The following is a 26581-nucleotide window of genomic DNA, read 5'->3' on the forward strand; positions in this document are numbered from 1 at the left end:
CAAGGGAAAATTGGTTGGTTGGGGTTGGGTGTTGGGTTTTTCCTCCTTTGCCTTTTGTCAGTGAGGTGGGCTCTGCGGTCTTCTTCAAAGGAGGCTGCTGCCCGCCAAACTGTGAGGCGCCAAGATGCACGGTTTGAGGCGTTATCAGCCCACTGGCGGTGGTCAATGTGGCAGGCACCAAGAGATTTCTTTAGGCAGTCCTTGTACCTTTTCTTTGGTGCACCTCTGTCACGGTGGCCAGTGGAGAGCTCGCCATATAATACGATCTTGGGAAGGCGATGGTCCTCCATTCTGGAGACGTGACCCATCCAGCGCAGCTGGATCTTCAGCAGCGTGGACTCGATGCTGTCGACCTCTGCCATCTCGAGTACCTCGACGTTAGGGGTGTGAGCGCTCCAATGGATGTTGAGGATGGAGCGGAGACAACGCTGGTGGAAGCGTTCTAGGAGCCGTAGGTGGTGCCGGTAGAGGACCCATGATTCGGAGCCGAACAGGAGTGTGGGTATGACAACGGCTCTGTATACGCTTATCTTTGTGAGGTTTTTCAGTTGGTTGTTTTTCCAGACTCTTTTGTGTAGTCTTCCAAAGGCGCTCTTTGCCTTGGCGAGTCTGTTGTCTATCTCATTGTCGATCCTTGCATCTGATGAAATGGTGCAGCCGAAATAGCAGGGGGCTGTTAATGGCAGAATTCAGTTCGTAAATCAGTCACTGGGAGCATTCAGTAGTTAAAATTGTGGTAGACGCTTACGGGGAGAATTAAATTATTGAAAAAGTCGGGGAGATGCAGAGAGAATTCATTTATTTAAATAACTAGGGGGCAATTATTGGAGAAATTCCTTGATAGAACAGCAGGATTGGCGAGACCAGTAATTAAAGCAGTGGAACACAGTCACTGGGAGAATTCCATGAGTTGGAAAGCAGGGGATGGTTACTGAGAAAACTGTGGGAGCAGTAATTGGAAGAAGTGCTTTATTAAAACAGTTGGAGACCATGGCTGGAAGAATTCCGTTACTTCAACAAAGGAAACAGATCCTGGATGAACTCTTGCAACAGTGGGAACCAGAGGTAAAATTAAATTAAAATAGTAGGAGATAGTTACTGGGAGCGTTGAATTATTTACAGAGCAGGCAACAGTTTCTGAGACTAATTATTTATCGAAACAGTCATTAAAATGACGAGTAATGGATATGGGGGCCATTCATAGCATCCGATTGCACAAGTACAACCTGACGTTGTCCAGTCCTCGACATAGACACATGTACAGACAAGCTATACATATGCATGACAGTTATTTCACCTGTAAAAATAAATAAATATTGTTTCAGGAATATCAGAGTCTCGAATGATTAATGTGAGCAATTCTTTTGATCGTTCAGCGTTCTCACTGCCTGTGGGAAGAAGCTCAGCCTGGTGGTACTGGTTCTGATCCTCCTGTATGCCTTCCCCAACGGGAGAAGCTGAAAGATGCTGTGTGCAGGGTGGAAAAGGGACTCAGTGATTTTGGTACCCTCTTCAGACAATGATCCTGGTAGACCACAGGAGTGGGGAGGGAGGAAGACTCCAGTGATCCTCTCATGGACGCTCCTCTGGTCCAGTGTATTGATCTCTGATCCAAGTTCAAGTTTATGGGCACGCATATTCAAAATCCAGTGATAGAGGTTGTTCTGCAAGCAGACCACTAGACATTTTGTACTTCGTACGCAATAAGGCACAGGACAAAAGAGCAGAATTATGGAGAGAGGTCAGTCATTACAGTGTAAAGGCAAAGTAATTTTACAATTTGGGATTCATTCAGGTGCCTGAAAGCAGCGGGAGAGAAACTGTCGTTGAATCCGGTGGTGCGTGATCTCACACTAAACTAGCATTGCTACATCCACGGTTAGTGAAATGCTATTGCAGCGCCAGCAGCCCGGGTTCGAATCCGGGGCTGTCTGTAAGGAGCTTGTACGCTCTCCCCGTGCCAGCTTGGGTTTCCTCCCACCTTTCAAAAGCATTCAGGGTTTGTAGGTTAATTGCTGCACTTGTGGGGTGGAAGGGCCTGTTACTGTGCTCGATGACTACATTTTAAAAATCGGCATGATCCTATAGCCGAAGACAACCCTCCTTGCTGTTGAAAACCCCACCTTCCATGCTATCTACATATATTACTGCTCATTATCTCTTGTATTCTTATGCAGAAGCAGTACAGGTCCCAGCACCGATCCCTGTGGTACATCACTGGTCACAGACTTTCCATGGGAAAAGTAATCTCCTATTGCAAACTGTTATGAGCCCAGAGGACCCCTAAACCCAGCAGCAATTGATATTCACTGAGACAAATGATGACTTAAACAAAAGTTGCTTTTAATTATCTTTAAACATGAAAACAGATTCAAACTTTAACTTACCACTATTGACTTACTTAATCCCCTTCTAATTCTAAGCGCACGTGTGTGTTCGTTCAGAAAAGTTCTTTGGTTCAGAGTCCAGTCTCACTTTTCATTCCTCCAAGTTCACTGGTTGCAGGCAATTCTTATAACATGCACAGAATTTAACATTTACAAAGTTCATCAGGCTTTGGTGCTTGAAAGGTAAGGTTCTTGTTGGTTTTCAGAGAGAGTTTTGTTGTTCCTTTTACTTCCATCAGCCACTCCAGTGTCTTGCTGACAAAACTTGCCCCTTCAGGGTTCTCCAGATGATGACCGCTTTCCTTCAGGTCATCATAGAGTTCCTTTTTGTTTCCTTTATTCAAAGTGAAATATTAGACAACCAGTCCTCTCCTCTTGCATGAACCACAAGGGCTTTGACCAGGCCGTCTTCCAAATAGGCTTGCCAGCTTGTCCTGTTCCAGTCCTAGCTACTTCTGCTGGCTGTAACACTATACAAGTGATCTCTGTTTCTCTCTCTCTCTCTCTCTCTCTGAGAGAAAGCCCGTTTTACTCTCTCCGCTTGCAAAATCACATGACCCTCTCACAACAGCAAGTTCTCTTCCAGACAGCAGTGGCTCCAACATGCTTTTTCCTTTTGTAAACAACATTAATGAAGTCTCTTGAGCACTCTTCAAAGCTCTTGCAAAAGCTCAGAGGCCCTGATATGTCTCGCATTAGCAGAGCTCCAGTATTTCAAATAAGATCAGTTTTAACATGTTTTAACTCTAACAAACCTTTCCCAATTTATCTCCCAAAAACGTATCTATATACTCTGTCACAGAAGCCAATTTGCCACCTTGCAACAGATGCCATGGACTTTTTGAGACAGTCTCTTGGAGTGGGACCTTTTCAAAGCCTTAACTGGAGTCTCTGGCAACTCCATCAACTGCAGTGCCCTCATCTAAATACTTTGTTATCTCTGAATAACTCAGCATATTATTCAGATCGGATTTCCCCTAACAAAGTCATGAATTGTTGAATTGTTGATTCAACCTTATCTTTCCCAATGTAGATTCCTGCTTTCCTTGAGAATTATTATTGACAACAACTTCTCCTTCCCTGAATTCTCGAACTACAGTGGCCATCTCTTCAGTGAATGCAGGATAGTTTATATTTACAAATCCCCTTGCAACCCCGAGGTGTGTACACAGTTCAAACCATAGAAAGCATTTACTGGGAAAATCCAGTTATTGAAGAAGTGGAATGCAGTAAGTTGGAAAATTCCGTTAACGAAACAGTGGGACACCACAAGGTTTTCTCAAAAGGTTTGTTTTCTGGAAAAAAATTGGGGATACAACAGACATCTTGAAGCTGAACACAAAGATATTTTCAGATTTGCTGTAATATGTAGGAAATTAGAGAAACATTAAATTAACTTTTATTGAATTAAGCATGTTTAAACGCATAAGTATCCTGACATATTGCGTTAAGTTCAACTGTCCTAAAAATGTTTTGTCGCTGATTTTCATTTGTACTCAGCATCTGATGCCCCTCACATCAGTGTCCAGCTTCAATGCTGCATACTTGCCTTCCTCAGGTGGGGCATGGATGAAGTCATCTACCCGGGCAGCAGTCTCCTGATCCAAAGAGCTCAGCACGTGGAACCACTTCATGGAGTCCGATGTTATTTGCCTAATCTGGAACTGTGCCTCCAGTTGGCTGAACCAAGTGCGGGTCACAGCATCCAGAAGGAAGGCAATTTTAAGGCAACAGTGTTCACTGCTGCTGTATCCATAATCGTCAGGGTCACCAATGTAGCGTTCGCACTAACAGAGCAAATAACAAGACCGGCAATTGACGGGTTTGTTCCAAGCCTCGCTGATTTATTACTTGATTCGCCAAGGTTTTTTAAAGACAACCTGTTCCCGCCATTGAGAAACGGAAGTTGCGTCGCTGTTGAGACTTTGCACATGTGGGCTCTTTCTTTGGGGAAAGGGGGAAGATGCCCAGCACCATCTTTGGTGCAGGCTGCTCCGACCGTGCGTGCCCGTGTTACAGTCGGAGCCAGTTCGCCTGTACGCCAACCACGCTGGTCGCCACAATATCTAAAAAAGGGGCATGGCGATTGGAAAATTTAAAAGTTATTTCCATGATCTGCAGCCCAAATTCCATAAAATACACCCAAACATGTTCAAGAAGCAAAATCTTCATTGTCCAGTGTTATTAGGGAATTTCAATAGAACACTCTTACTGAGAGAATTCAATTACTGGTGTTTGTCGAGCAGGAGACAGCTATTGGAAAAGTCAGCTGAACAATCAATAGGAAACAGTTTCTGGGAGAATTCAGTTATTAAAACAGGTGAAGATTTGTCAACAGCGTGATTCATTTCATTAAACAGTGGGAATCAGTCAATGGAAATAAAAACACCTAATGGAACAATTGCTGGAAGAATTCAGCTTCTGAGCTAACAGTGGAGAATTAATAAAACAGAGAATGTCATTGGGAGAAGAGAATTAAAACAGCGGGAGACTGTTTCTGGGAGAATTTTTTTAAAGATTGGGAGAGAGATACTGCTAGGATTCTGTTATTAAAACAATGGGAGACGAGCACTAGTGGAATTTGTACATTAAAATAGCAATAAATCCTAAATTTAAAAAGTGGCAGATAGTTCTTGGGAGATGTCCCGAATTAAAACTGTAGAGACAATTTGCAGATGAATTAGGTCATTAGTGGCAAGAGAGAATTATTACAGTAAATGTAAGACACTAACTGGGAGTCTTCAATTATTAAAATGGAGGGAGGCAGTTCCTAGGAGAATTCTGTCATTTAAACAGCAGGAGTCCGTTACCTGAAGAATTTCATGATTAAAGCAGCAGGAAATGGTTGCTGAATAAAAAACTTTTTAAAACCGACACTAGGGGGGTTTATTCTGTAAAACAATGAGGGGCGTTTATAGAGGGTGAAGTACCATCAGCAAGGGGAAAAGTAATTGTCGATGTTTCTGGTTGAAAGCCTTCATCGTCCAGTCAACAATCCTTCCCCCAGCCCCTCCACAAATACTGTGCGATCAGCTGAGTTCCTCCAGTAGATTGTTTATTCCGTTCTAGATCCCAGCAACTGCAGACTCTCGTGACGATTAGAGGTTTTGTTTATTAAATGCAGGTACTCCCTGACTTACAACCACAATTGAGTCCAAAGGATCGGTTGTTTCTCGAAATGGACGCAAGTCGGAATTTTGCACGTGCGCGTGGAGTACCGAAGTCTTCAAGCAAATGTTTTAATCAAATTATTTTTTCATCAAAGATTTGATGATAACAACTTAAAGCTTCCTGAATTTGTCGATCAACCTTGGTGAATCTTGCCGCATTCTGGTCCATGCTTACCTTGTTAGTTGGCGTCCCGGGGTCCATAAGCTGAGCGCGGCCATCTTGTTTCCTGTGGACATGCATGAGTCTTCGGTTGGCGCATACTCAAGTCTTCGGTTGGCACATGCAGGGTGGGTTCGTGTATTGGAGTTCAGTTGACGATGTTGAATCCGCACCCTTAACTCTCATGCATGCACCAACCGAACTCCAACACGCGATCCCACCGCACAGACGCCAACCGAAGACTGATGCATGCGTACAAGTATCAAGATGGCCGCGCCCAGCCTACGAATCCCGGGACGCCGACTAACAGGGTAGTTGCACAATTTGGCTATTACATGCTCTGTATCCCTGTTATAGTTTGTCAAATACAACATAAACTGAGTAAATTTAATATTTCTTTTTTTTTTAATTTTTGATTTAATGTATATGCAAGTCGACGTAGCTTGCATAGGTCATAAGTCGGGGAGTAACTGAAAAGGGAAAGATTTACTGGGAAAATTTGGTAATTAAAACAGTGGTGGACTGAGAATAACTTTATCAAAATAGTCACTTGGGGAGTTCAGTCATTAAATAAAAACAAGTGAGCCAATCATTTGGAGAAATCAATTATCAAAAAAAGTGGAACGCAGTCATTGGGAGAATTCAGTTACTAAATCAGAGGGAGTCATTTGCTGGAAGAATTCAGCAGATAAAATAGTGGAAGCCAGTTGCCTGGAGAATTGAGTTATTAAAACAGCAAACCTTGAGTTACAAGTCGTGGAAGATGGTCACTGGGAGAAGTCGGTGGTTAATTTGTTCATGGCAACCAACATGACCATCTAAACCAGAGTTGGCCAACCTTTTAATTTTTAATTTAGACATACAGCATGGTAGGTAACAGGCTATTTTGGCCCATGAGTCCATGCTGCCCAATAAACCTACATCTCTGGTACAGGCTCATGGGCTGAAATGGCCTGTTACTATGGTGTATGTCTAAATTAAAAAAGTTAAAAGTTTGGTCACCCCAGATCTAAGTGAATCCTATTTGTCTGGTATTGACCAATACCATTCATAAACCTCTTCTACCAATGTACCCTCTCCAAATGACTTTCAAATGTTACCTGCCTTGCAGTTCGTTACAGACAACATTACAGCGCAGTGTAGGCCCTTTGGCCCACAATGTTGTGCCAACTCACCATCAATCTAATCCTTCAACCCCAATTTTCTATGTTTTACATCAAGGACCGGACACCGCTGTCTCGTAATGTTGTACTTGTATAATCAGATGACCATAAACTTGACTAAATCCTTTCCCTCTTACCTTAGCGTCCTGGCTTCTCATCGAGTAATTCACTTATTGTCCATAGGAAACAATTACTGGGAGAATTCAGTTATTAGAATAATGAAGATCAGTTTCAGGGAGAATTCAATTTTTAAAATGATGGAGAAACAAGGAGTTTGCAATGCTGGGGAACTAGAACAACACACAGAAGAACTGGCGGAGCTCGGCATGTCACTCAGCATCCATGGAAAGCAATAGGTATTCGACGCTTTGGGCCTGAGCCCAACCTCCGGTGCGCCGAAGATCAAGCAAACGGAGAAAACCCACATGCAGAGAATGTACAGACAGCAGGAGATTTGAACCCAGGACACTGAGGCTATAACAACATGGTGCTGACCGCCAAGCTAACTGTGCTGCCTCTACCTAACCTGAACCAACTGTCCAACTAGTTTCATCTGATGATGAGCTTCTTGTCATACACATACATACCAATGCATTGATATTCCATATACACTGAAGCTTCACAGGTTCACCAAATACACCAATAAACAATAACAATAACAGCACATTTAAGGGGGCCACTGACTGAAATCCTAAGGTTTTTTTTTGTGTAGTCGATGGAAGAGAAGCACGGAAGAAACCAACTAAACTTGACTGCTTCACAGGAAAAGGAGCCCATAAACTTTGAGCAGAGTCCTCAAGGGGACATAGCCCACAAAAAAAAGTTTGAGAATGGTAGGTTAGACCACTCTTAGAAGACTCGTACACAAATATGCACGTTTGTGTGTTGCATTCAACCCCGGCATCTGCAGACTTTCTTGTTTATCTTAGAAGATTAAATAGAGGAGGTATAAGGGAGAGCGAAGATGATTGTTAGGAACTAGAACAAAAATATGAGCATATACATTGTAGTAAATGATAAGCAGACAGGATTATTTTTCTCCCAAGAGGATCCTGAGGGATGACTTCATAAAAATCTTTAGATTTATAGAAGGTTTTCAGCCAGTTGATACAGAGAGACTATTTCCTCTTGGGAGGAAGATCACAACTAGAGTAGAATGTTCTGGTTGGGCCAAATGGACCCTTTCTGTGTCCCTTATCCTGTTTAAACCCAAACATGTATTAGGATTGCTGGCGTTCCACATTTTCACAACCTCATTGCAAATCTTCTTGCAAATTTCCTCCTGTTTGACCTTTCCACTCGTTGCTGGCCTCGAGTTATGTAAATGATTCTCATCCCACCCAAAAGAATTTGCTCATCAGAAGGATTCTTGATGCTCCACCCAAATGGTGGTGAATGCTGGAATTCGCTGCCATGGGCAGCCGTGAAGGCTGTTGTCATTGGGAAAAATGGAGGTAGAATTGCTCTTGATTCGGAAGGGAATCAAGAATTACGGGGAGAAGGCAGGAGAATGGGGGGTTAAAAGGACGGTAAGGGCAGACTCGATGGGCTGAATGGCCCAAATCCGTTCCCCAGTCTTATAGCTTTAAGTATCGTAAAAACAAGCTCAGCCTGTATTATGTAGCAGTATCAATACAAATTTAGTATTGTAATGTGAGCTGTTGAGTGATTTTAAAAAGTAATCAAACAGATTTTTGTATGATTATATATATGAACTTTAATAAAGCTCTCCACTGTGTCCTTCGCGATAAACTGATCCAGAAATTAAGACACACGGAATCGTTGATTGATTGGATTTAAAATTAGCTTGACCATAGAAGAGGAAGGGCAGTGGTGGAGGGGTGTTACCCTGAGTGGGTGTGTGACCAGGTATCTTTCATAAGGACCAGTGCTGAGGATGCTGTTTCCGATATATGTCAAAGATGTGGATGAAAATATTGGTGGTCTAATTTGCAGACGGCACAGAAATTTATGAATAAAGGATTAGTGGGATTGGCTGTCAGAAGATTCAGCAAGATATAGGCCAATTGGAAATATGGGCAGAGAAATGGGAGATGATGTTAAATCCAGACAAGTGTCGTAAGGTAAAAGTTCCATTATTGGCGCGTAATACTACATTTAGAATGTAACATACATAAAAATCTTTAACTTTGTAAGGCAACAAGAGAGTCGCCACTTTGTCCAGCGCCCCTCACAGAAACCCACAGCCCCTGGTGTTTCCAGGCGGCCTGCCCTCCTCGTACTGACCAGTCCTGAGCCTGCTTCGAGATCAGACAATCTCAGGTGTATTCAGGCTATTAGGTGCTGAGAGGAGGTCAAATGTAAGAAGGAAGAATAAAGTGAATGGCAGGACCCTTGGGAGCATTGATGTAGAGAGGGGTGTGTGATGCATGTGCAAAGCTCCCTGAAAGTGGTAGCACATGTGTTCTTTGCAGCCAAGAGGATACATGATTGCTGATAGAAACTCAAGGTATAAAGAGGGTGAGTGTTAGGACCTTCTGTGGTTCATTGCAGCCAATAGGAGTCACAGTTGCTGCTGGAGGTGGGAGATATGAAGGATGTAAATTAGCCTGTAGCCAATAAAAGGAAAAAGGAGTGGTCACTGTGGAGCGGCCATTGTAGGAGAGCAAGTCGGGCTTTGAGGCTTTGACTCAAGAGGCCTTGGTGAGCAGAGGCTGAGGTAGATCCTGAAGATTTAGTGGAATGGCCCTCCTGCCAGATGTGGGAAATCAAGGATCCTTCTACTCTCCCTGTTGATTACATCTCGGGGAAGTGCACCAGCAGCTTCTCCTGAGGATCAGGGTCATGGAGCTACAGTTGGAGGAACATTAACCGGTAGATTGGCAGTTAATTACTGGGTTTAAGTTCCAGTGGGAATGGGGCTTAAGTAACACTTCTGTAATTGTCAGGGATCTTCTCGGGCATTATAATGATCCTCTGCATTGACTTCTGGTCCGATGCTTTGCAGCTACTGTACCACACAATGATACAGCCAGACAAGGCACCGTCAATTGTTCTCCTATAAAAGGTCGGAAGCTTTGCCATCCTCAGCCATCCTACTCCTTCCTGACCTCTGAGGAGGTGTTGTGGGTCTGGGATAGGTCGTCTGTTATAGGCTCACCAAGGAACTTGGTGCCCTGCACTCTCTCCTAGATGGAGCCATTCATGCGTGATGAAGAGTGGGCACCCTTCATCCTCCTCAAGACTGCAATCATCTCCTTTGTCTTGGGGTACTCTTGGATGGGAATGACCTTTCAGAGTCTAGCAGCTACAGTCAAGTCAGTGGCCCTGTGACTGGCTCTGATGCTCGGAAGCGAAGGGTGCAGGCAGGCTGGGCAATAGCGATCTGGCCAGACAGGAAATTCTGTGACTGCGGAGAAGATGCTGGGATCATATGTGGCCTCCTAGGTGCCCAGGTCATGGATGTCACTGAGCAATTGGAGAACCTTCTCAAGGGGGAGGATGAACAGCCAGAGGTCATTGTACATGTTGGTACAAACGACATAGGTAAAGTATGAGGTCCTGCACAATGAGTATAGGCAGTTAGGAAAGAGGTTGAAAAGCAGGACCTGTGGGATAGTGATCTCTGGATTATGACAAGTACGATGTGGTAGTGAACTAAGAAATGGGAAGATAGGCTGGATGAATTCATGGCTAAGGAGCTGATAAAGGGAGCAGGGATTCAAGTTTTTGGATCATTGGGATATCTTCTGGAGCAGTTGGATGGGTTGCATTTGAATCAGAGAGGAACCAATATCCTGGCAGGCAGGTCCACTAGAGCCACATTTTTAAAATTTAGGTACACATCACGGTAAAAGGACATTTTGACCCATGAGCCTATGCCACTCAATTACACCTAATTGATCGATCACCCCTCGGTACATTTCAGAGCCCCTAAAGGAAAACCACACACACACAGACACGGGGAGAATGTACAAACTCCTTACAAACCCCGGTCCTGATCACTGACACTGTAACAGCGTTGCACTAACCGCTACACTAACCGTGCAGCCCCGATAGGTATAAACTGGATGGGCAGCGGGGTGCTATCCTGTGCAGAACAGAGGCAGCTGAGAGGTTTGAACTTGTGTGCAGGGTGATGAAAGAAAATTTAGTGGACAGGAGAAAGGCAGGGAGTGAGGAAGGACTGTGTCTATTTTAATTCTTGAGCTTGTGAGGTAAGATGCAGATCAATGTGACTGGGACATGGTGGCCATTTCAAAAACCTGGTTAAGAGAGAAGCAGGACTGGCAGCTGAACGTTCCAGGGTATAGGTGTTTCAGGAGGGACAGAGGTGGGGGTAAAAGAGGATGGGACATTAAAGAGGGTGGCACGGTAATGGTCAGATGTGATAAGTAGGCTTGTATGGGTGGAACAAGAAAGCCATGATCAGTTTGTAGGGAGCATACTACAGGTTCCCAAATAGTCAACGGAAATTAGAGGAGCAAATATGCCAGGAGATTGCTGCCAGCTGCAGGTCAAATAAGGTTGTCATGGTAAGTTTCCAAATATTGACTGGGAAAGTCATAGTGAGAAAGGATTAGATGAGGTGGAATTTGTCAAATGTGTTCAGGAAAGTTTCGTCCAGAAATATGAAGAGGGTCCCAGGGTGGTCTTGATCTTGATGGCACGGTTAGTGAGGCAATCAGCACAATGCTTTTCCAGCGCCAGTGACCCAGGTTTGAATGCAGCGTTGTCTGTAAGGAGTTTGTACATTCTCCCTGTGTGGGTTTTTCCTGGGTGCTCTGGTTTCTTCCCACCCTCCCAAATGTACAGGGTTGTAGGTTAATTTAGGTGTAATTGCGCCGCACAGATTTAAATGGACCGTGCTGTAAATAAAACAAAAATTGATAAGGGGAAGTTGATGAAGTGTTTGTGAATGAGCCTTTGGGGTCCAGCGATCATTGTTCTGTGAGGCTTAAGATAGTTATGGAGAGATACAGGGCAGGACCATGAGTTAAAATTTGGAATTGGGACAAAGCTAACTTTGAAGTTACAAGACAAGAACTAGCTCGTTAATTGGAACCTCTCATTTGAGGTAAGAGAAACATTAGAAAAGTAGATACTTTTATAAGTGTGTTGACAAGAGCCCAGGACAGGCTGATAGAGTGAAGGGTCAGACATGCAACATAGGAAAGCTTGGACGGTGAGGGAAAATCAGGCTCTGGCCAAGAGCAAGGAGGAGTTGTGGGGAAGGCATAAGCAGCTGGGATCAAGTGTTAACCTGGAGGGGTTTCAGGAACCAGAGGAGTGAGTAAAAAGGGAAATCGGGAGGGCAAAGGGGGGACAGAAGAGAACTCTGGCAGGTGTGATGGATTATGTTATATTGTGTGTAGATATGTTTGAAAGGAGATAAATTGTGGCAGGTTTTTTTAGTGTTGGTCACATACAAACACTTCAAAACAGATCTCATTTAAAATGCCAGAGTCCTGCTCAAGCCAGACAGTCCAGGCTCCAGGTGCCTTTGCAAAAACTTTGAAGAATGCCTATAAGGACTTCACAAGTAAGTGTTAATTGGACATGCTGTGGAGTAATGGATTATTGTTTTGGAAAGCAACAGATGAACGAATTCAGAAGATTGGGTCCGGAGCCGCAGTCTATTTGAATGCAGTTGGCTGTCCTAAGAGATTCATGTGGTTTTCTCTGAGAGAGAGAGAGAGAGAAAATTCAGTTCTACAGTCCAGCAGCAGCAGCTGGGACTGGAACATGACAAGCTGGCAAGCTTGTGGAAAAAACCCATTTGAAGATGGGTTGTGAGTTCTTAGTTCAGTCTGTTCAAAGCCCTTGTGGTCTATACAAGAGGGAAACAAAAAGGAACTCTGTGGTGACCTGAAAGAAAGAAAGAGTTTATCATCTGGAAAACCTTGCTGGGGAAAATTCCTTTGGCAAGACACTGAAGTGTCAGATCGGAAGGAATCAGTTTGTGTCCAACGAGCAACAAATCTCTCTGAAAACCGACAAACACATTCCTGAGCGGTAACCATTTATCTTTCAAGCTCCAAAGCCAGGTGAAATTCATAAATATTAAATTCTGTGCACAGTATAAGAATTGCCTAATACCTGAGGAGTGAGAAGTTAGAGGGAACTTTGAATGAAAGAACTTTTCTGAACTTATATCCACATTACATGCACGTGCACTTAGAATTAGTAGAAGGGGATTAAGTTAGGTTAAGTTATTAGTAATAAGTTAAAATTTGCTCCTGTCTTTTTGGTTAAAGAAAATTGAAAGTAACTTTTGTTTAAGTAACCATTGGTCTTGGTGAATTTCTATTGCTGCTGGGTTTTGGGGTCCTCTGGGCCCATAACATTGGTAACATTCAGAATAATCCCAAGCAATTTATATGTATAATGGGAAAAAGGGTAACCATAGGTAAAAAATAGAACCCCTCAGAAATGAATTTGGTCAACCCTATGTGGAGCCACGGGAGATGGGCAAGGTCGTCAACAAGTTCTTCTCTGTTTTTACTGTGGAAAGGGGCATGAGATCTGAGGAACTTGGGCAATCAATGATTGTGTCTTGAAAACACTTGAAGAGGTGCTGAAGATCCTAATGTTTATGAAGGTAGACAAAACTCCTGGGCCTGATCAGATACATCCAAGGACATTGTGGGAAGCTAGAGGGGAACTTTCAGGGGCCTTGACTGAGATTTTTGAGTCCTCATTGTACAGGTGATATGCTAGACAATTGAAGAGTGGAAAATGTGCCTTTATTCGAGAAGGGCTGCAGGGAAAAGCCTGAGAATTATAGGCCAGTGAGCCTAACACCTGCGGTTGGTAAGTTACTAGAGAGTATTGAGAGTATTCTAAGCCGGAAGATAAGCATGCACTTGCATGGACAAGGGATGATTGGGGTCGTCAGTATGGTTTGGTAACTGGAAGGTCATGTCTCACAAATCAGAGTCAGTTTTTTGAAGATAGGGCCAAGAGGCTGAAGAGGGAAGAGCTGGATACGTATATAGGGATTTCAGCAATTAATTCGATAAAGTACCACATAGTAGTCTCGTCTGGAAGATTAGATTGTGCGGATCCAAAGAGAGATAGCAGATTGGACATTAGAAAAATGGCTTCATGCAGGAAAGCAGAGAGTAATGGTAGAAGGTTGTTTCTTGAGGCATATGAAAATAGTGGTGTGGCCCGGGGTTCACTGCTGGGCCTATTGCTGTTTGCCATTTATAATCAATGATTTAAATGAGAACAGACATGGCATGAGGAGCAAGTTTGTGAACGACACTAAAGTATCTGGTATTGAAATTCAAGTTTATTATCATCTGCCTGTACACAAACAGTTTGAGGAAAGAGCATTATTCTGGACTATGGTGCACACTTACAGTACACAGTACATAATAATCACATACGTGCATAAAGATATAATTTAAAAAATATGTATATTTTCGGTTACTGGATACTCTTCCTTGATTTCACATCCTGCAGGAGGAAGCAATTATCCAGCCTGGTGGCGTTGATTTTGATACTCCTGTACTTCTTTCTTGATGGTAGTGAGTCAAAATGCTGCGTGCTGGCCAGAAAAGGGTCCTCTATATTCTTTGATCCTTATTTAAACAACCTCCTGGTAAATGTTGTCTGGAGAAGAGGGTGAAGACAATGGAGATAGTGAAGACATTTGGCAAAATAGTAGCAGGATCTTGGTCAGTCGAGCTGGAGGGCAGAAAAATGGTTGATGGAATTTAATAGGGCGGCATGGTTGGCGTGGCGGTTAGCGCAATGCATTTACAGTGCCAGTGATCAGGACCAAGGTTCAAATCGCACGCTGTCTGTGAGGTGTGTGTACGTTCTCCCCGTGTCTGCGTGGGTTTTCCCTGGGGGCTCCGGTTTCCTCCCATCGTTCCTCGGGGGTGTAGGTTAATGTGGTGTAAATTGGGCGGCACGGAGTCATGGTCCAAAATGGTGGTGTTGCATTTTGGGAGGTCTAACATGGGTGGGACCTGCACAATGAGCTGGGAGTGTTGTGTCGCTACAGCAAGGGTATTGAGTATGGAAGTTGGGAGGTCATGTTGCAGTGATACAAAACATTGGTGAGGCACTATTTTGGCGTATTGTGTTCAGTTTTGGTCCCAGGAAAGATGTAAGCTGGAGAGGGAGCAGAGAAGATTTATGAGGATGTTCCCAGGATGAGGGATCCTGAGCTGTTAGGAGAGGTTGAGCAGGTCTCGGGCTTTATTCCTGGGAGCACAGGATGATGAGGGGGTAACGTCATAGAGGTGCATAAAATCATAGGAGGAATGCATCAGGAAAACACAGAGAGTCCTTTGCCAAGAGTAGTGCAATCGGTAACCAGAGGACATTAGTTTAAGGTGAGGGTTAGAGATTTCACACGAACCTGAGGTGTAACATTTTTTTTACACAGATGACAGTCGTGTGTGCATAGTAGGGACTGCTGGAGGAGGTGATTCAGGCTGGTGCTTTTGCAATTTTTAAGAAAAAAATTAGATGAATACGTGGTTTATGGGCTAATTGCAGCCAAGTAAGGCAAGATGGGCCAAAAGGCCTGTTTCCACACTGTATGACTTTGACAAGTAGAACTTAAAACATTACAGCACAGTACAGACGCTTCAACCCTCAATGTTGTGCTGACCTATATATTCCTACCAAAGGAATCTACCTTGTAACCCTCTATTTTTCTTCCATGTCTAAGAGTCTTTTAAATGCCCCTTTTAATGATTTAGCTTCCACGACCACCCTTAGCAAGGCATTCCAATTCTATCTGTAAATGAAAACTTACCCCTGATGTCTCCCCTAAACTTTTCTCCATTCACTTTGGAGAGATGTCCCCTAGTGTTTGCTGTTCCTGCCCTGGGTAAAAGGTGCTGGGTGTCCACCTTAACTATGTCTCTCAGAATTTTGTAGACCTCTATTAAGTCTCCTCTCATCCTTGGCCAAGGAGGATTTAAAGATCATAGCCAATGCCCCAGCTATCTTTTCCCTCCCTTCCCACTACAACCTGGTGAACACATCGCATTGGCCCCGTGGACTTATTAATCTTAATGTTATTAAGAAAATCCAACACTTTCTTTTCCTTAATCCTAACATTGTCCAGCATACAAGCCTGTTCTATTCCGACCTCACCCTGATCAAGGTTCTTTTCTCTTGTGAACACTGAAGCAAAGTATTCATTTAAGACAGCGGTTCTCAACCTTTTTCTTTCCACTCACATGCCACTTTAATTATTCCCTATGCCATAGGTGCTCTGTGATTGGTAAATAATTACTTAAGGTGGTATTTGAGTAGAAATAAATAGTTTGAAAACCACAATTTTAATCGTAGCTAATTGACTCACTATGTGCACGGTTTCATAACTCCAAAGAAAATAGGCCAATGACAATTTTTCTCAAGCAAAATATTGGGTCTCGAGCAGTGGTTCTCAACAATGTTAGGCAAGTTGAAATCACAAATAACTACAACCCTGTATTTCCCACACCATTCCAAGATCTGACTGCTTATCTGCTCCTCAGTGTCCTGAGGGCTATTTAGGGGCCTACAGACTACTCCCAGAACAATGATTGCTCCCTTCCTATTTCTGATTTCCACCCGCACCAACTCAGTAGACACTCCCTCTGCAGCGTCCTCCCTTTCTATAGCTGGGATACTATCCCTGACCAGTAATGCTACTCCCCCTCTCCTTTTCTACCTCCCATCCTATTCCTTTTAAAGCACCAGGTACCTGCAACAGCCAATTCTGCCCATCCAGCAGCCAACTCTCTGTATCGGCCACAACATAGTTCCGCGTACTGATCCATGCTCTAAGTTCATCCCCTTTATTCCTAATACTCTAGCATTGAAGTAAACACATTTCAACCCTTCTAACTGGCTACATTTATGTTTCCTTCCTTTCCTGTTATTCCCTCACAAACTCAGAACATCAGCTTCTGCCCTATTTTCTGAACTCACATTCTGGTCCCCCCGCCAAACTGGTTTAAACCCTCCCCAACAGCTCTAGCGAACACGGCCACCAGGATATTGTCCCCCTCCAGTTCAGGTGCAGCCTGTCCTTTTTGTACAGGTCAGACCTTCCCCAGAAGAGATCCCAATTATCCACAAATCTGAACCCTTGTCCCCTGCACCAACTTTTCAGCCATGTATTCATCTGCCACAACTTCCTATTCCTACCCTCACTGACACATGGCACAGGCAGCAGTCCTGAGATTACCATTTTCAAATACCTTCCTAACTCTCTATATTCTCTCCTCAGGACCTCATCTTTACTCTTATCTATGTCATTGATCCCCAACTGGACCACAACATCTGGCTGCTCACCCTCCTGCCTAAGAATGATGCGGACTTGATCAGAGACTTCCTTGACCCTGGCATCTGGGAGGCAACATACTGGGGGCCGCGATCTCATTCACAGAGCCTCCTATTTGTTCACCTAACCAACAAATCCCCATTCACCATAGCTCTTCTCTTTTTCCCCGTCCCTTCCCTTCTGAGTCAAGGGGCCAGTCTCTATGCCAGTGAAGTGACCACCATGACTTGTACCTGGTAGCTCATTTCTCCCTCACCCCACCCCCCAAACAGTATTCGAAACGGCATACTTATTGCTGAGTGGAACTGCCTCAGGGTTGCTCTATGCTTACTGCCCCTCTCCTAGATACCCGTCTTCAGATTTTTGGGGGTGACCGTCTCCTTGAAGTTCCTGTCTGTCACTGCCTCTGGCCTCCTGAATAATCCAGAGTTCATCCGGTTTCAGCTCCAGCTCCATTTACCTAGCTCGGTCGAAGGGGTGGTAAAGAAGGAATACGACATTCTTGTCTTCATTGGCCATGAAATTGAATATAAAAGTCAAACAGTGGTGTTGCAGCGAATTAAACTTTGGTTTAGCCACATTTGGGTTATTGTGTTGTGACAGAGTATATGGAAATGATTCTGGGAGATAAAATGGGAAAGGTTTGTTAGGGTAGGTCACATGCAAACACTTCAAAACAGATCTTATTTGAAATGCTGGAGCTCTGATAATACTGGAGACATAGTGGCTTCTCACACCTTTTGCAAGAGCTTTGCTCAAAAGATGGCAATAAATGGGTTCTCGTTTATTCAAAAGCAACGGATGAAAAAGAATGCTAGCTCCTATTGTTTGCAGGATACTTGCTGTTGTAAGAGGGTCATGTGGTGTTGCAAGCAGAGAGAGTTAAACAGGCTTTCTCTGAGTCTCAGTGAGAGAGAGCAGAGACTCTGACGGTGTCAGCCAAAAGTTGCTGGGACTGAAGCAGGACAAGCTGTTGGAAGACAGCCGAGTTGAAGCCTTTGTGGTTCATGCAAGAGGAGGGGACTAGCTGTCTAATGTTTCACTTGGAATAAGTGAAACAGAAAGGAACTCTGTGGTGACCTGAAAGAAAGAGGTCATCATCTGGAGAACCCGGAAGGGGCAATTTTCGTCAGCAAGACACTGAGGTGACAGATGGAAGTACATCAGCGGTGGACATCCTGGAACAACACATCTCTCTCTGAAAACCGACAAGAACCTTCCTGAGTGGTAACCATTTACCTTTCGAGCACCAAAGCCTCGTGAACTTTATACATGTTAAATTCTGTGCACAGTCTAAGAATTGCCTGCAACCATGAACTTGGAGGAATGAGAAGTGAGATTGGACTGTGAACCAAATAACTTTTCTGAACTTACACAACACATTACACACACGTGCGATTAGAATTAGAAGGGGGTTGTTAGTTAATAGTGATAAGTTAAAGTGTGACTCTGTTTTCATGTTTAAAGATAATTAAAATCAACTTTTGTTTAAGTCTTGGTGAATATCTATTGCTGCTGCGCTTTGGGGTCCTCTGGGCTCGTGACATTGTGCAGTTCTGGTCATTACTTTATAGGAAGGCTTTGGGGAAGATGCAGAAGAGGTTCGCCACAATGTTGCCTGGATTAAAGAGTACACACTCTAAGGAGAGTTTGGGCAAATGTAGATTGTCGGAGTCTGAGAATAGACCTCAAAAAAATTCACAATATAATGAGAGGCATAGATCGATTAAGTAGTCTTTTTACTCAGAGCGGAAATGCCTAATAATATTGGGCAGAGCTTTAAGGTGACAGGGGGAAAGTGTCAAGGAGATTGAAGCAGCAGGTTTTTTTTACACAGAGAGTGAGTGGTATGTGACTGGAATGCAGTACCAGGGGAAGAGGTAGAAGCCAATTCAACAGCAGCGTTTAAGATAGCCACGAGAATCGGCAAGGAACGGAGGAATCAAGTGCTGGCGGGTGTGTGGTTTGAAATGGCATCAGACATCCTGGGCCAAAGTTTCTGGGCTGCACTCTTCTGAGGGGAAAATAATTGTGAAAAATGCAAATTTCACAACAACGTTGCCCAGGATGGAGTATTTCAGCTATGAGGAGAGACCGGATCAACTGGATATGCTTTCTTTGAAGTTGGAAAAGCTTTGAGCAGGGTTCTGATTGAGGTGTACAGAATCATCCGGGCAGGTGATGAGAAACATTTCCTTTCAGCAAAGTTATCCACAACCAGAGGGCATCCAGTTCAGATAAGGGCTGGAGAATTAGAGAGATTCGAGGAAGATTTTTTTTCACCCTGAGGGTGAATAGAATCTGCCCGAGGTGGGGTGATGGAGGTAGAGTCCCACATTGCATTAAAGGAGTATGTGGATAATTGCTTGAAACACAGGCAGAATGTGGGTGAATGGGATTGGTATGGAGGGCTATTGTTTTGGTCGTGTAGAACTGTTATGCTATGAGAAGGATGCTTTTTCTTTGATGTAAAATAAAACCTCTGGTATTTGGCACTTACAGGGATGGGTGAATGCCAGATAAATGAATTTTACAGTTGCTTGAGATTGCATGTTGCATGAATGGCGAACTCGGGTGAGGTGCACCAATTTTTAACTTGCGTATTTTCTACCTATTTATTTCCCAATTCTTTTGGTTGAGGCTGCTGGTCACTTGAATTCACAGGGATTTTACTGCAAAGGGGTGGCATGATTAATGTAGCAGTTAGCGCAGCGCTCTTACAGCGCCAGCAGCTCTCGGGACCGGGGTTCAAACACCGCACTGTCTGTCTGTACAGGCCCTTGAAGGATTTTGTACATTCTCCCTGTGTCTGTGTGGGTTTTCCTCAGGGGCTTCAGTTTCCTCCCACCATTTGAAACCTACTGGTTAATTGGGTGTAATGGGGCAACACGGGCTTGTGGGCCAAAATGGCCTCTGCTGTGTTGTTTGTCTAATTTTTTTTATCTTTTTACATATGGGTGTATATTAGTGGGAGACTTTTACCATGGAGGATGTATTAATCGCAATGTCAAGACTTTTACTTGGGTGAATGTGTTTAATACAATAGTAGTTAGACAGTGGCTAACTTGGTGCCTGCCACATTGACCACCGCCAGTGGGCTGATCTCGCCTCAAATCGTGCATCTTGGCGCCTCACAGTTCGGCGGGCAGCAACCTCCTTTGAAGAAGACCGCAGAGCCCACCTCACTAACAAAAGACAAAGGAGGAAAAACCCAACGCCCAACCCTAACCCACCAATTTTCCCTTGCAACCGCTGCAACCGTGCCTGCCTGTCCCGCATCGGACTTGTCAGCCACAAACGAGCCTGCAGCTGACGTGGACTTTACCCCTCCATAAATCTTCGTCCGCGAAGCCAAGCCAAAGAAAGAAAGAAAAGTTAGACAGTCTAGGGAGGGGGGTTAGTGGTTGCATTTTATGTGATAACAGGATTCTGTAAATGGGATAAAGATACTTAATGCAACACTCGTCTGTGTGGGAGGAATGGTGCAGAAGGGAAGGTTACATTTTCAGGACATGCCAGTTCCCGAGGAGGGTGCAGTGATACTGAGCAGGGTGTGATTGATGGGCTTGAGAGCAATCAAATCCTCCAAAATTGTACAAGTCAACAAGCAGAAGACTCTCTCGTGGCAGTTGCTCTCACTGGCCATAGCAATCTACAGACATGCTTTATTTACTGTGACTGAAGAAACAGAGGAATATGCTGGATGGATGGGCTAGTGCACGGACTATATTTACACGTGATTTATATATATATACTGATGGATTTAAGATGACAATCAGAATTTATTGTCATGTGAACAAATTGTGAAATTCAGTGCTTTGTGGCAGCATTACGGTGCAAACATCATACTATAACCATCTTACAACCTTACTCTAAATAAAACGAAGTAAATGAATAAATAAATTGAATATGCACGAAAAGTAAAGCGGTGTTTTTGGTTCAATGATCATTTAGGAATCTGATGGCAGCGGGAAGAATGTGTCCCGACACCATTGAGTGCGCATCCTTAAGCCCCTGTACCGTGTCCCCAATGGTAGCAGAGTGAAGAGGGCATGGCCTGGGTGGTGGGGGTCTTTGAGGATAGAGGCTGTTTTTTTTTAAGACACTGCCTCATGTAGATGTCCTCGAAGGAGTGAAGTCTGGTGCAGGCTGAGTTAACAACCCTCTGGAGCAGTGGTATCAACCCTTTTCTTTCCACTCACATTCCACTTTAAGTAATCCCTATGCCATAACTGCTCTATGATTAATAAAGGATGGCTTAAGGTGGGATGTGAGTGGAAAGGGAAGGTTGAAAATTACTGTTCTAGACCCAATTGTTACTGAAATATTTTGCTTGAGAAAAATTGTCATTGGCCCATTTCCTTTGGAGTTAAGAAACAGTGCACATAACGAGTCAATTGGATACAATTAAAACAGTGGTTTTCAAACTTTTCTTTAAACCTACATACCACCTAATCACAGAGCACCTATGGCATAGGGAATACTTAAAGTGGGATGTGAGTGGAAAGAAAAAGGTTGAGAACCACTGCTCTGGAACTTATTCTTGTCCTGAGAATTGGCACCTCCATACCAGGTAATGATGCAACCAGCCAGAATGCTCTCCGCGGTACACCTGTAGAAGTTTACAAGAGTTTTCAGTGACGTACAAAATCTCCTCAGGCACTTCACAAAATATAGCCACTGGCAAGCCTTCTTTATGATTGGATCAACGTGGAGGCTCCAAGACAGATCCTCGGAGATTTGAAGTTCTTGACCCTCTCCTCTACTAACTTGATGGGTCATGTTCCCTGACTTCCTTTTGACATCCACAATCATCTCCTTGGCTTTGCTAACGTTGAGCACAAGTTTGTTGTCATTACACCATTCAACGAGCTGATGTATTTCCCTCCTGTACGCTTCCTCATTGCCGTTTGTGATTCCGCCGAAAGCTGTGGTGTCATCATCAACTGGAATTGTGCCAGGCCAGACAGTCATAAATGTATAATGATATGAATATGCAATTATTCTTGTGCATATGCACAAGTACTTATACATATGTCTGAATTTAGGCATCTATAGTCAGATACAATGGGCGGCATGGGTAGGGTAGAGCAGCAATATTAGCGACCCGGGTTCAAATCCAGTGCTGTCAATAAGGAGTTTGTATGTTCTCCCCATTTCTGTGTGGGTTCCCTCCGGGTGCTCTGGTTTCCTCCCACATTCCAAAGAAGTATGGGATTAGAAGGATGTATTTGGGAAGGACCAGTTACTGTTGTGTATCTCTAAATTAATGAGGAAGGGCAGAATGATCAAAAAGCAGGAACTCCCAGAATACAATCAATGTTGGCTTTGGGTGGAATCCAGACTGACAAAAGGTATTAATTAGATATAATAAAGGGAGAGTGAGAATTTATTATGTCTGTGCAAAAAGAGGCAGGGGAAGGGAGAGGGGGAGAGAGAAAGAGAACTGCGGGAATGCGATAAGAGAAGGGGGGGGGGGGGAGTTTGGTTTTAATGAAGTCAATATTGGAAGGTGCCCAGTTGGAAGATGAGGTGTTTTTCCTCCAATCACAGGTTGTCTTAGTCTGGCGGGGCATGAGACCATAGGAAATGGGTCACTGGGAGATCCACGTTATTGCAACGGACAGAGCTGAGGTGCTCAACAAAGTGCCCGGATGCAGTAGAGGACCCTGCAGGTTCACAAGTGAAAAGACTATTTGGGGCCCCGAATGGTGGTGAGGGAGGATATGTGGGAGCAAGTGGAGCATCTCCTGCACTCACAGGGGTAGGAACCAAAGTGACAATTGGTGGGGAGGAAGGAGTGGTCAAAGGAGTCATGAAGGGAGCAGTCCCTGCTGAAGGCAGAGAGGGGAGGAAAGGGGAATATGTCTAGTGGTGGGATCACGTAGTAGGTGATGGAAATGGCGGAGGAGGATGTGTTGGATGCGGAGGTTCTGTGGATGTTGCCTGACCAGCTGAGTCCATCCAACCTCCCATTATTTGCTCAAACTTCTGGCATCTGAACTTTCTTGTGCCTCCCACAGCTGCAGGACATGGCTAGGTGGGTAACTTGTGAGGCCAAATGCTGTATCCACTGCTTCCACAGAGCTGATGGAGACACGAGGCTGTGGACTCTGGAACTTAGAGCAAAACAAATGACTTGCTGGAGGAAGGAACTCAGTGTGAGAAGCATCAGTGGGTGATCTGTCCACATTTTGAACTGGAACCCTGGAGCTTCTGGTTGCCACTAATGAATGGACCATCCCACAGGCTTTCTCTCCACTTCGACCAGTTCGGGACCAGAGATCACTAGGAGTCAGATTTCAGATTGATTGTCAGAGTACATGCATGACATCACATACAACCCTAAAATTCTTTTTCCTGCAGGCGAGGCAGAATCACCACTAATTGGTAGTGCAAAACAAATTGTACGCAACATACGCATGTAAACAAACTGACTGTGCAATACAAAACAAGAAAGAAAAAACAATAAAGTGCAAAAGTAAGAGTTTGTAAATGAGTCCCTGATTGAGTTTGTTGTTGAGGAGTCTAACGGTGGAGGCAACTGTTCCTGAATCCGGTGATGTGAGTCTTGTACCATCTTTTCTGATAGTAGCAGCGAGAATAGAGAGTGTGCTGGGTGGTGTGGAACCTTGATAATTGGTGCTGCTCAAGGTTGGGTAGATCTGTATATAGTGGAGGAATTAAGGGATATGAGGAAAAGGCAGGTAGGTGAAGATGAGTCTATCATCAGATCAGCCATGATCTCATTGAATGGTACAGCAGGCTCAATGGGCCAAATGGCCTACTCTTGCTCCTATTTCTTATGTTCTTATATGCTCCAAGGGCATCATTCCCTGTGGATGTTTTCAATGGTGGGGAGGGTTTTGCCTGTGATGTCCTGGGCTATGTCCACTACCTTTTGCAGGGCTCTATGTTCAGAGGTATTGATGTCCCCGTACCAGTCCATGATGCAGCTGGTCAACACACTTTCCACATCTTTTGAACATACACGTATCTTGTGGATGCACCTCAGCCCTGCAAAACTGGAGAGGAAGCAAGTCGCCCTCTATCCTGAGGAAGTGCCAAAGAACACGTTACAGAGTCTATGGATGCCAGGCGCACTTGTGTATGCATAGATGTGTACTTACTTTAATAGAACATAGAAATCTACAGCCCATCAGTCCACAGTGTGGTGCTGACTGAATAACCATAACACTTCATTTTTATCCGTTCCAAATACCTATCTAATAGTCTAAAAGATTCTAAAGTACCTGCCCTCGCCACCATTGCCAGAAGCCCATTCCATGCACCCACCACTCTGAGTGGGGAAACTTACTTCTAGCATCTCCCCTATACTTGCTCCCACTCGCCTTAAAACTATGCCCCCGCGTGTTAGCCATTTCACTCCTGGGGGAAAAAAAGCCATCCCCACGTGATCGATGCCCGCATCAGCTCGTACCCCTCCATCAGGTCGCCCTCATCCTCCGTCACCCCAAGGAGAAAAGACCAAGTTCACCACCTGTCCTCAGAAGGCATTCTCTCCGATCCAGGCAGCCTCCTTGTAAATCTCCTCTGCACCCTGTTTATAGGATGCCCATCCTTCCTGGCTTGAGGTGACCCCAAGTGAACGCAATATTTGGATGTCCTGATGTATCACAATTGTGGGCACACAGATAATTGCAGATGTTAATAGGCAGGCACACGCCTGGTGCAAGAATTCACACACATGTAGTGCATACTGTCTGTGTGTGTGTGTGTGTGTGTGGGTGGGTGGGTGGGGGTGTGGGTGCATTGACATCCACCTGGCTGGGTGGCTACATGCGCACACACACCGGAAAGGCATTGATTTAGGGTGGTCGACTGTGGGGAGGGTCTGAATCGCAATTTGATTCTAAATGTGCATTTGTCGTTTGATTTGTGGACTGGGTCCCGGCGGGGACTTGTGCACGACCATCCGCAGCTCCCCCGTCTTGGAGCGCGGGAGCGCGCCCGCGCAGGCGGAGCTCCTGGTGTCCTCGCCCCCGGCTCGGCTCCCTTGCAGTGGGTCTGTGTGCGCGCGTCCGCTCGGGTATATTTATAGATGGGGGGGGGGGGGGGACATCTATGTGCACATTATCTACAGCGACTTCTGGCTGGATTGTTACTGCATTCGTTCATTTCTGCCTTTACGCTGCATTATTTCTCTGTTTGGGGCTTGCAATTTATTTGTTTGAGGTGTTTTTAAATGGGAAAATATTAAGGGGGAGGCGTTTGTGACTTGCATCTGGTTCTCTCTCTCTCTCTCTCTCTTCCCTGCTATTGCATTGAAGGAGGGGGAGGGAGGGAAGAGGTGGGAGAGGGGGAAGGAGGAGGAGAGATAGGGGAGGAGGAAGGATAGAGGGGAGAGGGAAGGGGACGAGGAAGGATAGAGGGGAGGAGGAAGGAGAGAGGGGAGGAGGAAGGATAGAGGGGAGAAGAAGGGGAAGGAAAGGGGAGGAGGAGAGATAAGGGAGGAGGAAGGATAGAGGGGAGAGGAAGGGGAAGGAGAGGTGAGAGAGAAGGGAGGAAGGAGAAAGAGGGAGGAGAGAGAGCACGCGCGCGCGAACCCAGAGGGCGCGCTCCCTGCGTGTGCCTTGTGCATCAGTGGGAAATTTGTATCCAAACCATCTCGGGGGGGGGGGGGGGAGGAGGGGGAGAGAGAGAGAGAGAGAGAGAGAGAGAGAGGGGGGGTGGGGGGGGGGGGAGGTAACAGAGAAGGAAGGGCAGCCCGAGGGGTGCGGAGGAAGCCATGGGTTGTTTGGGCAACAGCAAGACGGAGGATCAGCGACATGACGAGAAAGCCCAGCGAGAAGCCAACAAGAAAATCGAGAAGCAGTTGCAGAAAGAGAGGCAGGCGTATAAAGCGACACACCGGCTCCTGCTGCTGGGTAAGTCCCTCGGAGCTCTTGCAACATCGTGTTACAGCGGAGCGCTCCTCCATGTATCGTCTTCAGTCGCAACATCAGTGCGGCTCCACGGCTCTTTCGATTGCTATTTCAGGCGCTTTGATATGTCTTGACAGAGCAGCCCGTATGCGTGGAGGGCTCCTCTATACGGCTCCTCCTCCTCCTCTATAGGCTCCTCTATAGGGCTCCTCTATAGGGCTCCTCTATAGGGCTCCTCTATAGGGCTCCTCTATAGGGCTCCTCTATAGGGCTCCTCTATAGGGCTCCTCTATAGGGCTCCTCTATAGGGCTCCTCTATAGGGCTCCTCTATAGGGCTCCTCTATAGGGCTCCTCTATAGGGCTCCTCTATAGGGCTCCTCTATAGGGCTCCTCTATAGGGCTCCTCTATAGGGCTCCTCTATAGGGCTCCTCTATAGGGCTCCTCTATAGGGCTCCTCTATAGGGCTCCTCTATAGGGCTCCTCTATAGGGCTCCTCTATAGGGCTCCTCTATAGGGCTCCTCTATAGGGCTCCTCTATAGGGCTCCTCTATAG

At 45.0% G+C, this 26581-nt stretch overlaps 1 protein-coding gene and 1 long non-coding RNA gene across 6 annotated transcripts in view; one reads left to right on the forward strand and one right to left on the reverse strand.

The window, feature by feature from the left end:
* LOC138755796 (guanine nucleotide-binding protein G(s) subunit alpha) overlaps positions 1-26581 on the forward strand; it is a 369610-nt gene that overhangs the window by 73205 nt on the left and 269824 nt on the right. The window contains exon 1 of one of the 5 annotated variants that reach the window (XM_069922425.1): positions 25845-26029. The exons of the other annotated variants lie outside the window; for them this stretch is intronic. Within the exon in view, the coding sequence (XP_069778526.1) occupies positions 25891-26029 (139 nt within the window). The 5' untranslated portion in view covers positions 25845-25890. Of the gene's footprint in view, positions 1-25844; positions 26030-26581 lie in introns of those variants that run through there. 5 annotated transcript variants of the gene reach the window in all.
* Positions 14119-26128, reverse strand: LOC138755798 (uncharacterized). The gene is made up of 2 exons (XR_011352570.1): positions 26014-26128; positions 14119-14536 (listed from the first exon to the last, which is right to left on the reverse strand). It is a non-coding gene; the product is annotated as an uncharacterized lncRNA (long non-coding RNA).

This window comes from Narcine bancroftii, chromosome 2 (genome assembly GCF_036971445.1).
Source record: "Narcine bancroftii isolate sNarBan1 chromosome 2, sNarBan1.hap1, whole genome shotgun sequence".
NCBI lineage: Eukaryota > Metazoa > Chordata > Chondrichthyes > Torpediniformes > Narcinidae > Narcine > Narcine bancroftii.